Source organism: Zalophus californianus, chromosome 11 (assembly GCF_009762305.2).
Source record: "Zalophus californianus isolate mZalCal1 chromosome 11, mZalCal1.pri.v2, whole genome shotgun sequence".
Lineage (NCBI taxonomy): Eukaryota > Metazoa > Chordata > Mammalia > Carnivora > Otariidae > Zalophus > Zalophus californianus.
The window spans coordinates 42,830,713-42,844,623 of NC_045605.1; the positions used below are offsets into that span (position 1 = coordinate 42,830,713).

At 35.6% G+C, this 13,911-nt stretch overlaps 1 protein-coding gene across 1 annotated transcript in view; it reads left to right on the forward strand.

Annotated features, from left to right (window-relative positions):
- The window catches only part of NOX4 (NADPH oxidase 4), a 182,246-nt gene that overhangs the window by 40,526 nt on the left and 127,809 nt on the right, over positions 1 to 13,911 (forward strand). Inside the window, exons 7-9 of the mRNA XM_027579697.1 lie at positions 1,180 to 1,207; positions 8,346 to 8,418; positions 13,039 to 13,119. Of these exons, the coding sequence (XP_027435498.1) occupies positions 1,180 to 1,207; positions 8,346 to 8,418; positions 13,039 to 13,119 (182 nt within the window). The remainder of the gene's footprint in view (positions 1 to 1,179; positions 1,208 to 8,345; positions 8,419 to 13,038; positions 13,120 to 13,911) is intronic.

The window sequence follows — 13,911 nt, forward strand, 5'->3', positions numbered from 1 at the left end:
ATGGCAGAGGTAGAAGTCATCTGGCCCCAATGGGATGAGGAGCTATTGCTGGGCAAGTGGCCCTTATTCAAGGCTTCTGAAATTATTTCATATGAATGGCTTCCCACTTTGGATATAGGGTGGCCTGACTCCAAAGTCAATGGAGGCCTAAGAAAGAATTTCCAAAGTTGTGCAATACTAAGCACCATTAAGATGAAAAACAAATCCAAAAATCTCCTGGGGATTGACCTCAGTTTTCCAGAAGATAGAAAGGGAGTTGCCTAAGGTCCATTTCACCATGAGAGATGTAGTGTAAAGGACAGATTACACTAACAATATTACTTTTTACAATTCTGAGTAATAAGAACCTGTCCTTTTTATTTGAGTATCATCACTATTTTGCATGGTATTTGAAACATTATAAGTATTCAATTAGTATTCTTTGCATTGGATTTACAGCAACAACCCTCCCTACATATTTTATCACTTTTGAGTCTGTCTCCACATCTTGTAGGTGCAGTTTGGCAATTATGGTGGACAAAGTATATATTAATATTTCCACATTATAGTCAAAGATATTGAGTCTCAGTTGGTCAAAGAGTGGGCTTCAGGCCACTACTGCTGGCTTGTAATTAGCCATTAGGATGAAAGTCTACATTTTCTGACTCTGTATCCAGTGCTCTTTCTTTCCCAGAAGGACAGTCTTCTTTGTGTTAGATATTTTTTAAAGATTTAATTTTTTATTAGAAAGAGAGAGTGTGTATGTGCATAAGTAGGGGGGAGGACAGAGGGAGAAGGAGAAGCAGACTCCCCACTGAGCGTGGAACCCAATGCGGAACTGGATGTGGGGGGGCTCGATACCAGGACCCTGAGATCATGACCTAAGCTGAAGGCAGATGCTTAACCAACTGAGCCACCCAGACACCCCTGGATAGATATTTTTAATTTTTCAGCTGAGAAACTGAATTAGGGAAGGTCTGAAACTTGCTAGTGAGTGACAGAGGCAGGACTCCAGCCCAAATATCCTTATTCCAGAACCTGTGTTGCATGAAAGCTTTATGAATCTTGATTGAATTTCTCATTTCCACTGAGAGAATAGTATCGTAAATGCCTAATGGATCATAGCCAGCAGATTCCTTGTAGAATTTTACATTATCAGTGTTTTGTTTTTCAGTCAATTTTTTTTCCCCTTTTTCTCAGGATCCTAGAAAACTTCTCTTCACAACTGGTAAGTTGTTATTCATTGCTCTTTCTGAAAATTCAGGGAAATATTTGAGAATAAGCATCATCAAACTACACAGCAATTAAATGTATGTTAAAGTAGAACATGGAAAATTTGCAACCAGAACAAATGTTACCAAACATAAATTCCAATAAAAACAGAGAGGCAAGGTAAACAGTGGGGTTGGAATGAATGAAGAGTTAAAGTAACTAAATGCATTTGCCTTCCATATGTTCTAATAACAACAGTGTGATGCCATGTGGTTATTGAGGACCTGCTTTGTGCCCCTGGCTGTGGCAAGTAGTATTGGAGATAATACAAGTGGAATAGTCTTCTACCCTCAAGATGTTGGAAAGAAACACCAAGCACTCTGATTATCGATGTAGTTCTTATAACTCAGTAATTTAGTAGGACATTTGATGATTTTAAAGCCTATATAAAAAGAGGAGGAATGAACAGTCATTAAAATCAGTTATTTTTTCTTGAAATGTGTTTCCTTTTTCATCTGTAATTTACTTTTCCTTCTTAAGCATATTGGCCATGAAATCTCAGTCTAGACTATTCATTTGTTAAAGCACATGTAAACATCTCAAAATTTTGTCCTGATGTTAGTATAATTCTTACTAAAATTCTTCTCTTTCTCAACCATACAATTATAAGGATGAAAGCAGAAAGCAGAAAACTGCATTTGGAGGATTTTTAGCACATTATTTCAGGATAAGGATGATTAGGTCACTGAGATGGTCTGTCATAAAGGCTTGGCTATCATAAACACCCTATTAAGGATCAAGATGGCATATAAGACTGAGTCATGGCTCTGTCAAATGCATTGTTTTTCTTTTCAATCAGTTTTATGATGAAAATAGCAATAATTCTGGTGTTTTCCCCTTCCCTGTCACAAGTATATATTTAGATTTATAAAATATGTTTTTTTTTTCCTGTTTATGTATGCATGATGTTTGTCACTTACAAAATATTTCATAGTTTTCTCTTTAGGAACACAATTTTAGTTTTGCTTACAACTTTGCTCATTGAAAGCATATTTTTTATTTAAGCCTTAAGAATTGGATGAGGAATAGGAAGGAGAAAAAACAGAAAAATCCTTATTATGAATCAATGTATGTTTTGGTTCATAAATTCATTGTTTTAATATTTTTTTCTACAGTACCAAGTATAGGTGAAACATTGGGACATGTAAAATGTTTGAAAAAGTTTAGTTTTCAAACATATAAAAAGATTTCTTGTATAACCAAGATATGAACCTTAGTATAATGAATACTTGCGTAGAAGCAGGTGATCTCTTCATATAGTATGAAACCCCACCATTCTATGTTGTTTCCCAGAAGTTCCCATGAATGGTGTTGGACTAACTAGAAATAATATTTAAAAACATAAATTTCCTGGCTCCATCCCAGAGAGTCTCTGTTGTGTGACCCGACAGTATGTTTCATTAACCTTCCCATGTACCTCAGAAGCCTCCGTTTCACCCTTACTATGCATCTCATCATACTCTTGTAATTCCCTTCTCACAACACCTAAATTTTGTCTACTCTTACCCGATTCTCTTTCTCTCTTTTTAACCCAGTCCACTTCTGCTCATCCTTTGAGTCTCAGCTGACATGCCCCATCATGCACACATTCATCCCTGATTCCGATAGGCAGAGCTGGTCTTTTTTGTTGGCCTGGGTTCCTAAAGATACATAGTAAAGTGCTATATTGTAGAATAATTTATATTCTTACATGTATAATCTTTTCCACTGGAAGGTGAGCTTCTCAGGTTTGAGGTAGGGCTCCCGCTAGGGCATGCAGTACTCTAGGTACATATTTTTTTTCTTTAAGATTTTTATTTATTTATTTGACAGAGAGAGACACAGCGAGAGAGGGAACACAAGCAGGGGGAGTGGGAGAGGGAGAAGCAGGCTTCCTGCTGAGCAGGGAGCCCAATGCGGGGCTCAGTCCCAGGACCCTGGGATCATGACCTGAGCTGCAGGCAAATGCTTAATGACTGAGCCACCCAGGCGCCCCTTGTGGAGTTTCTGTCAAAACAAACAATGGGAATCACCCCAAATCAGCATGTCAGCCTCATTTTAGTGTCCCAGTCTACATCATTTCATGAAAGAAGTAGTGTGCTGGCCAGAAGGAGTCATTTAGTTCCCAGCTTGGAACCCAGCCTCAAACCCCAAAGTATGAGTCCAGAGCTTCAAGGGCATCTGATTGGCCCTACCATGTAGTAGGTGAGAGAACAAAACAGAATCAAAGGATGGCAAGGGAGAAGAGACCATCTTCTACAAATGGACTTAACCTAGTTTTGTATTACTAATACGTCTATGACGAAAACTTTTTCATAGCTATCTTTGAATGTTGTTAGGTACAGTGCCTAGGAAAAATCCCGTTTCTGATGGAGGAATGCATGCATGTTTTTCGATGTTCTAGTGATAAAGACTATTTTTTATTAATTAATATATTTCTTGGATTTTAGTTTGTTTAATATTACATAGAGTCTTCTCTCTCTCTCTGTCCTTAAATATTTTTCAATGTAACCTACAACTGAGAAATAACCTTTATTGTTTCATAGAAACTAAAGCCAGTGGCAGTTCAAGTGATATAAAATATGGTAGTTAGATCACTCAATAAGAAATGTTAAAAATAGTCCAATTAAGAACTTATATAGAAAAATAATTTATAAAGTAAAACAAGTTTAAAAGATGGTTTATTCAAACATGCATTTCAAAACATTTGCTACATTATTTCCAAATTTGGTAATACCTTATATGATGAGAATAAAATGCACAGTATCCAATTTCAATTAGAAAAATCCTCATAAACAAATAGAATTGTGTTTCCAGTTATGTTAGAAACAACAGGATAATGAGTACAAGATGGTATATTTCTGACCACATCTGGGTATGGATGAAGATGATCCCTCAGTTTCATCTAGAAATGGCAGTATACTGCAGTTGTTCATTTTAAAGGCAGCTAATTAACAAATCTAATATGCATAGATAAAAAGTAATAAGAATAAACATACAAGCATGTCTTTCCTACAAGTTTAGATTTTGCTTCATAACTTGAAGGATTCAAAGAGACAGTGTACTTCACTTTGGCAAGTAACTTTGTCCAGTAAGCTTTGACTAGTTCAGTCATTTCCAACCTGTGTTTCCTGACTCCTGGAATGTATGTACTAATAGAGGCTAATATGTTGGGTCTTAGCTGAGCTGTCCTTGAAAGCTAGGTTAGGGTGCCCTTTGATGTACCCGGAAAACATTCAAACTTAGCTCTCTTTTAGCATTTAGTGCCCTAGGTTGCATTTCTTCTTATCCTGTCTCCCACATTGGAATGGGATTTCTCTTAGAGCAGGATTCATTTTTTTCTCACTTAACAGTACACTATAGATGCCCAGAGAATATTTACTGAAGATAAAGCCAATTGTTTAACTCTTCTACTTGGTACATAGACCTCCTTTATAGCATCCAGATAATCAGTTAGCCAGCCTCTGTTTAATTCCAGTGACACAAAAGCATAGCTTCTTAAGGTACTCCCTTTTATTGACCATTGTAATTGTAATAATTTTTTAAATTTATTTATTTGACAGAGAGAGACACAGTGAGAGAGGGAACACAAGAAGGGGGAGTGGGAGAGGGAGAAGCAGTCCTCCAGCTGAGCAGGGAGCCCGATGTGGGGCTCTATCCCAGGACCCTGGGATCATGACCTGAGTCGAAGGCAGACGCATACCAACTGAGCCACCCAGGAGCCCCTGTAGTAATTTGTTTTTAAAGATTTTATGTATTTACTCGAGGTAGAGAGAGAGCACATGAGCAGGGGGAGGGGTAGAGAGAGAGAGAGAGAAGCAGACTCCCCGCTGAGTGTGGAGCCTGTCACAGGGCTCGATCTCACGACCCTGAGACCATGACCTGAGTTGAAATCAAGAGTTGGACACTTAACCACCTGAGCCACCCAGGTGCCCCTAATTTTTTATTTTCATTGTTAATTATAAGTAACTTATTCTTCATTGATCTGGTCTATTTATAAATTACAAACTCTGGTCTTTTTATACTTCTGGGAACTAGAAAGGAAACCTGAATCCTTTAGATAAAAAATATAACTTCATAAATCTGAAAGAATATTAAAAAAGCATTGAATTGATTCTCCTAAGTTTACAGATGAGATCCAGTGAGATTGGGGTTTGTTCGAAGGGACAGTAACAGGACCATTAATCCCAGAATGTGCATCCCATCAGCCAAGCTGTCTACTTCACCTTCAAATGACTGACATCAACTATTTTACTACCCACCCTCCCAAAATCTTTCCAATTCATTTTCCATGTTTTGTTCTTAAAAGGAGTTCTCTAGTTAAATGTCTGAGGAAAGATCTGTTCAAATTTAAACTGGCTTCTTGGTACTAGTACTTCCCAGAGACTAATATACTAATGTGTCCTGTGACTCTTCAAGGAATAGTTATTACACTTCTGAGTAATAGAAGTTAATATCTCAAGAAATTAATGCTCAAATAATATACTTTGAAAATTATGCCTCTACACTCTAAACATACTCAGTTTTTTCAGGTGTCCTGATGAAGTGATTTGTAGACATTCCATAACTAACCTTGGCATATTTAGAACCACGTGGGAAACCTTGTGTGCAAACACAGTATACCTTAATGAAGCCCCAAGAAAATTATTGGAAAGGCCTCTCCAGCCACACATTTCACATCATGGAGCCATCTGGGATTCTATCATTTATTTATTCATTTGGTCAAATAAGGTTTTTTTTTTTAATTACTTGAAGCCAGAGAGAAAGACCTCCCCCTTTTTTTTTCTTCAATTGTATTGAGTTATAATTGAAGTACACTAAATTATACATATGTAAATTATGTTACTCAATTGGTTTTGATGTGTGTATACACTTGTGAAATCAAGAACAAAATCAAGATGACAAATATATCTATCATTCCAAAAAGTTTTTTGTGCCTTTATAATGCATCCTGCCCTTTATTCCTCTTAGCAACTGATCTGCTTTCTATCACTGGAGATTGGTTTGGATATTCTAGAATACTATATAAAAGGAATCACAGTTAAAAGGAATCACAGAGTTTATGCTCTTGGGATTTTTTGAGGGGGGAGAATGTCTGGCTTTTTTCACTTGGTCAAATAATTTTGTGATTCATGTATGTCGTTGCGTATAGTTCATTTTTTTTAAACTGCTGATTAATTTTTCAGGTACAGATATTACAATCGTCTATCCATTCATTTGTTGATGGAAATTTGAGTTGTCTACAGGCCTTAACTGTTAAAAATAAAGTGGCTATGAATATTTTTGAACAAATCTTTATGTAGATATATGTTTATGTTTCTTTTGGGGAAATACTTGGGAGTGGAAAGGCTGGGTCATTTTATAGACATGTTGTTCCTTGTAAGTAACATTTTTCTGTACTATTAGTCCTTTAACTTAGTATAGTCATCTTGTTCTTCTCTTACCCCTAGGCAGTTAGTACTCACCTGGGGCAATGAGAAAGATGAGGAGAAGGGAGTGCCCTGGGAAAGAAGGGTAGAGAAGAGATGATTTGGATTAAGCACATCGGGAAGTGGAAGTCTTGTTAGGCTTCCAAATCTGGTACATTGGGAAGACTGAGGAAGAAAGAGTATCCAAGTTTAAGTATACAAAGACTAACTCCTAATTTCTCATATGACTCTTTACGAGTAGAAACTTCTTTCCACTCCACTGAGATTTCTAATGTTATTTTCCACTGTTTCTAAACTGTTGGGATTCTAATGATGCATACCCGTGTTGCTCTTCTCTCGTTCCCAGCTTGTCTGCTTCTGCTAGTGGCTTATAGTTCATGATGGCCCTTCTGTTTCCTAGGTGGTTCTTTGGCAAGGAGAGAAGTTGGGGGGTGTGTATGCTTTTGGAGATCCAGTTGTTTCAGTAGCTTTCCATATAGATTTAAGGTGGAATCTCTCAGCTGGGGCGTTTGGGACTTACTGTTGCTTATATGATTGTAAGAGTAAATAATGGTAACTTATAGACAGGATATTTTATTTGGTAGGAATAAGATAATAAGAAATGAGACTATTGTGATTTTAGTTCTTGTTGATATAGCGTATCAGCTATTCATTTTGGATATGCTATATGGGCTAACATTGGATTTTTAGCCATCTATCACGTCAGTATTAAGTTTGAAAACCAACACGTTTGCAGTTTTTTCTTTGTTAAAAAATGATGTTATATCATATCAGAAGCCCTGATTACAGCATATTTTCCATACTAAGGAAATATGCCTGCAAGTGTTCTTAAAACATCAGCACTATAATTTTTTTTCTTGAAATCTATTGTTTTGTTCTATGCTTAAAGTTGTGGTTTTTAGAAAGCTTTAGATTTTGTTTATTTTTTCATTAAAATTATTCTATGTAGTGAAGCCCAAAAGAAATTATTTGAATTGAAACTGAAGCAGCTACTAGTTCCATAAAAGGGGGGCTGAGAGAGTAAGGGAGTGTTAATACTGTGGGGGAGAAAAACAAAACAATAAGGGGTGCTCCATGTGAACCCAGCCCTGTTGTATATTTTTTCCTCCTTTAAAACAATTTTATTAATGTATAATTAAGATATAATAAATTGCATCTATTTAATACATACTCCCATAAGTTTTGACTCTTGCATATATCCATGAAACCATCAATATATATATATAAAACAAACACTATCAATATAATGAACCCATCTTAACACTAAGTCTTTAAAATTTTTTCATGCCTTTGGAAGTTTTTCCCTGCTGCCCCTCCCTGCCTCCCCATTAAACATATATTTAATTTCTGTTTCTCGTCTTCATTACTGATATTTGATCTTTGTACGTTAGGTAGAGCACATCCCTATAGAAGTATGTACACATTCACCGTTCTGAGTGGGATACTTGAAAATACTAAGGCGGACTCTTATATTAAAGGTAGAAAGACTGCTTTGTCCTAAGTACCTTGAAACTGCTAATTTTGGAAAGGCCTTTTTTTGAGAGGGAACATACAAGGAGATAGGCGATTTGAATTGGGCTTCCCACAGAGCAGCATAGTACTTTGGATTTTAAGGTAATAATTTTTTGTACTTTTTTTCACAGTATGTTTTAAGTTAAAATGTACTTATATACATTTTTTTTATAGTTCCTGGCCTCACAGGGGTGGGCATGGTGTTGGTGCTCTTCCTGATGATTACAGCTTCTACGTATGCAATACGGTGAGTGTCAGAACCATTATTTCAATGTTTACTGGCCAGAATGTTTAGATTTTCCTCTGATTATCTTCACTTTCATACTCATTTCCTGGTGTGAGTTTGTTTTGCAGCAATTTAATGTAGTAGTCTAAATGAAGCTTTGGAAATATGGTTAGTTGACATCTGTTAAAATAATCAGAAATATCTGCATGCATATTTATTCATCTAGTTACAAGACTTTGAGCAACTGCAGGTATACATTTTCATGAGCACTCTCACATGTTCTTTCTGGTGGATACATTCTTATTTCATAATATTTTACAGCATATTATGTTTCTGGTCAAACTTTTTGGTTAAGAAAGCAAAAAGAAGAGATAATACATAATATTCAAGAATCCCAAATCATTCTACTTGTTGAGATGTGAAATTTAATGGAAATGCACACACATGCACACACACGTACATGCTTTGAAAATAATTGCCCCAGTAAAGTATTTTTTTTAAAGATTTTATATATTTAGAGAGACAGAGAGAGAGCATGCATGCAAGCAAGCTGGGTGGGGTGGGGGGAGCAGAAGGAGAGGAAGAGAGAGAATCTCAAACAGACTCTGCACTGAGCGCAGAGCCGAACATGGGGCTCAATCCCATGATTCTGAGATCATTACCTGAGCTGAAATCAAGAGTCTGATGCTCAACTGACTGAGCCACCCAGACGCCCCTACCCAACAGAGTATTAAAATGAGTCTATCCTTGCACTTCTGAACACATACTTTTTCAGTTATGTCTTAAGAAAAAAATCTAGATGTACAATGACTGGGTCAAACTGTAAGCACATTTTTTTTTAATTTTTTATTGTTATGTTAATCACCATATATTACATCATTAGTTTTTGGTGCAGTGTTCCATGATTCATTGTTTGTTCATAACACCCAGTGCTCCATGCAGAATGTGCCCTCCTCAATACCCATCACCAGGCTAACCCATCCCCCCACCCACCTCTCCTCCAGAACCCTCAGTTTGTTTTTCAGAGTAAGCACATTTTTAAGACTTTTCTTCATTAAAAAACTTTCATTTTTCAGTTTTAGGTATTCTTGAAGGAAAATTAGGGCATCTGATATTTATTTGAAAGATTGAAGATATATGAGTGTTCTACATCTAGAAAAAAAGTCTTTAATTGAGATATAGTTTTATAAAATGGAATATAAAGATCAGCTTCTATTTTCAACTGAGTCATTACATTTGTGCTCATAATAATTCAGTGAATGTTTATTAATCTTCAGTTTTTCATTTCTTTCTTTTTGTTAAAGATTTATTTATTTTAGAGAGAGAATGCACTCGTGTGAGTGGGGGGAGGGGCAGAGAGAGAGAGGGAGAGAGAGAATCCCAAGCAGATTTCACGCTGAGTACAGAGCCCAACTTGGGGTTCATTTGCAGAACCCTGAGATAGATAATGACCTGAGCTGAAATCAAGAGTTGGTCACTTAACTGACTGTGCCAGTCAGGTGCCCCGCAGATATTATAAAACCAACTCTACTTTTCTCCAACCTTTATTGGGGGAACCATGGAATTCTTTTTTTTTTTTTTTCCTAAAGATTTATTTTAGAGCGATAGAGATGGCGGTGGGGGAGGCAGGGAGGGAGGAGTTGAGGGAGAGGGAGAGAGAGAATCCTCAAACAGATTGCCTGCTGGTGCGGAGCCTGACATGGGGCTTGATCTCACAACCCTGAGATCATGACCTGAGCTGAAATCAAGAGTCAATGCTTTAAATGACTGAGCCACCCATGCACCCCTGGGGGAATCATGGAATCCCCATGGATTCCATGGATAATGGAGATAATCTTTTACCTTTTCTCTTTACCAGTGAGGAAATAAAGCATTAGAGAAATGAAGTGAATAAATGGCTTCATAGTTTGAGTAGTTGAATATAGTCTAGTAATTCACCAATGGTCCATTTGTGGTCAATCTATGAAAATAAGTAATATATTTTAATAGTAGGTGACAGGAATACAAACATATTTTCATCTCAATAGATTTTTAAAAGGTGGTAATTAAGTCTGAGCTCTAGTTTGAATTAGAATAAGTCGAATAAACTAGGAATTAATTTCCTTTATAGAATTAAAAAATATGAAAACTAGAGCTGAGATCACACTTACCAAAGAAATATAAGATACATTCCTAAGAAAATTATGAAAAAAACCAGTGATATTTTTAATTCTGCCATTATTTATATATGATAAGAAATTAAACATTTATAATTATTAGAAATAGAATTATTAAAAAGAATGCAACAACAAGTTATCATTATTTCCAGAAAGGTACATGTAATTGTCTAGCCAGAAAATCCAAGAGAACTATGGGAAAAAATAGTATTATACCAAATTAAAGAATCAGAATAGGTAAATGAACATAAAAAAATATTAAAAGTGGCTTTTATATAACAGCTATTATCAGTTTGGAAATTGAATAAAATAAAAAAGTACCACTCACAACTGCAACAAAAACATAGAATATCTAGAAATAAACTTAATAAGAAACTATTGAAAGCTATATAAAAAAACAGATCTTCACTGAGAGAAATAAGTAGAGATTTTTGAATAAAGACTGTCTTTATTCCATAACTCCATAAAGATGGAGTTCTTCCTCAATCATATTATAGGTTGTTGCAATTCCAATCAAAATTGTTTTTGAACTTAGCAAAACAGTTCTAAAATTTGTTTTTGAACTCAGCAAAACAGTTCTAAAGTTCATCTGAGGGAACATCCAAGTACATGTTCCAGAGAGGAGTAAAAGGGGGACGGTTGCTTACTAAACATTAACATGATTAAACTTCAGTAACTTAAAACAGAAGAGGACTTAACTGCAAAAATGACCAAGGAATTGACCCTCTTTGGTATTAAAGAGGGCACATTCTGCATGGAGCACTGGGTGTTATACGTCAACAATTATCATGGAACATTACATCAAAAATTAATGATGTAATGTATGGTGATTAACATAATAAAAAAAGATGAATAAGTTCAGAGATCTGCTGTGCAACATGGTGTCTATGATGTGCACTCAAAAATTTGTTAAGAGGGTAGATCTTAAATGGTCTTATACAAAAACAAAAACAAAAAAGCAAAGGGACACAAGGGAAACTGGAGGTGATGGCTATGTTTATTATATTGATTGTAGTGATGATATTGTGGGGGCATGCATGTATCCAAATTCCTCAAATTGTATACATTAAATATGAGTGGTTTCTTTTTGTGAATTAGTTACTCTTCAATAAAACTCTAAAAAAGAAAAAAAAATGACCAAGGAATTGGACCTAATGACAGAGTTGATAGAAAGCCCTGGAAGACACTTTGCTATATATATGAGGCTGCTGAATAATAAAGATGCCATTACAAAGTTATGAGGAAAATAAGGCTTATGTGAATGAAATTCTAGATAAATTAGAGGTAACTGTAAAAAAATTGATGTCATTAAAAATTTAGGAGGAATTTTGCCCAATAATAAATTATTGTAATTATATGGAACTAGTACATGCTTAAAATTTAAATAGTTTACACACAACAATTAAGAAAAATACACTATAGAAATGGATAATGAAGAGATAAATCACAGAAGAATTAAAAGCAAATAACACAGGAAGGAAATAATAACCAATTCCACTTAATACAAAATAATGAAAACATATCAAGTGGAGTCTGGGTTTGGAGTAACAGGCTCTCCTCCTCTACAGTGGGGTTTGTAATTGATAAATGGTTTCAGAGAGCAATGGGCAATGCGTATCAAAAACAAAATGTGTGTCCTTGATGTAGCAATTCCACTTGTAGGAATTTAGGTTCAAAAAGAATCAGATATGTGCAAAAAGTCATATGTTGTGAAGATGTTAATGATCTTGTTTATGATAGCAAAAGCTGTGGATGAAGTAAATGTCAATCAATCAGATACTTCCTAAATCAGGGGTTCTAAAAGGTTCTAGGGGTTGTAACAGAATCCTCTAAGAAGCTTTCACCAATTTCTGCCCTCCACCTCCAAGATTCTAATATGAATATCCACCCAGGCATATGAAATAAAGTAACTGTTAGTATTTTTACTTTTCTCAAAAATTTCATAGATTGTGCTTATCATACCCCTTCCTTTTCAGACTCTTGTTTCTCCCCTAGGGCAGTAAGTAACACCAAGGTGTTAATTTTTAACATATATGCTGTTCAGGAAAACAATAGAAAACTTTAATGAGCATTTCTTTAATTTCTCTCAATTTGACTTTCCTTTGGACTACTCTTACAATATGTATTGGGATAGGAGCATTATTTGTTTTAGATAGCATTTGGAAATTGAGAATATTGATCAAAAGGACAGTAAAAGTACATATTAGCAGCCTGTAACCTACTCCTCAATCTTATATCATCATAACTTTAAAATAAACATTTTCTTTTAATTCTTTCCATGTATCTTTATTTGAAATACAAAGAACCTTCAAAATTATAAAGTGTTAGTTACAATTTTGTCAGTTTTCTCTGCATGGTGTGTTAATACTTTGATACTAATAGATAAATCTGAGATAACTCCTATTTTAACTTTCTTCAATTGTGACATGTGTCTGAAATGATGGAATGTAAAGTAGAATTGAAATGAAGTTATTTGTTTTTTCAGAGTTTCCAACTATGACATCTTCTGGTATACTCATAATCTCTTCTTTGTCTTCTACATGCTGCTGATGTTGCATGTTTCAGGGTAAGTTTAAAAAATATTTTTAAATATTTTTAAAAACATGTATACCTAAAAATGGGGTAATGAAAGATAAATCTATAGGAATTTTCATAGGAAGTGGTAAAATTATTTGGTTATTTGGAATTGAGGGTAGTCTCAAGAATGAAGATATAGTTCTACTTTTAGCATAGCATATTTTAATGAAAGTAGTATAAAGGTGTATTAAAACTGAAAGAGTTGGGTCACCTGGGTGGCTTAGTTGGTTAGGTGTCTGCCTTCAGCTTGGGTCATGATTCTAGGGTCCTGGGGTCGGGCCCCACATCTGGCTACCTGCTCTGTGGGGAGCCTGCTTTTCCCTCTCCCATTCTTTCTGCTTGTGCTCTCTCTCCCTCTCAAATAAATAAGTAAAATCTTTAAAAAAAAATAAAACTGAGTTGCTTCTCCCACAGTGTTGCAGGTTTTTTTAAAGATGTATTTATTTATTTGAGAGAGAGAGAGTGAGCAGGTGGAGGGGCACAGAGAGAGGGAGAAAGAGAGAGAAGCAGACTCCCTGCTGAGTGTGGAGACCACTGTGGGGCTTGATCCCAGGACCCTGAGACCATGACCTGAACCAGATAGTTAAAGTCAGATAGTTAACCGACTGAGCTACCCAGGTGCCCCCACAATATTGCAATTTTTAAAGTCCTCTATAGTTATATCCTTTTTTAAAAAAGTATGTTATGTTAGTCACCATACAGTACATCATTAGTTTTTGATGTAGTGTTCCATGATTCATTGTTTTGTGTATAACACCCAGTGCTCCATTCAGTACGTGCC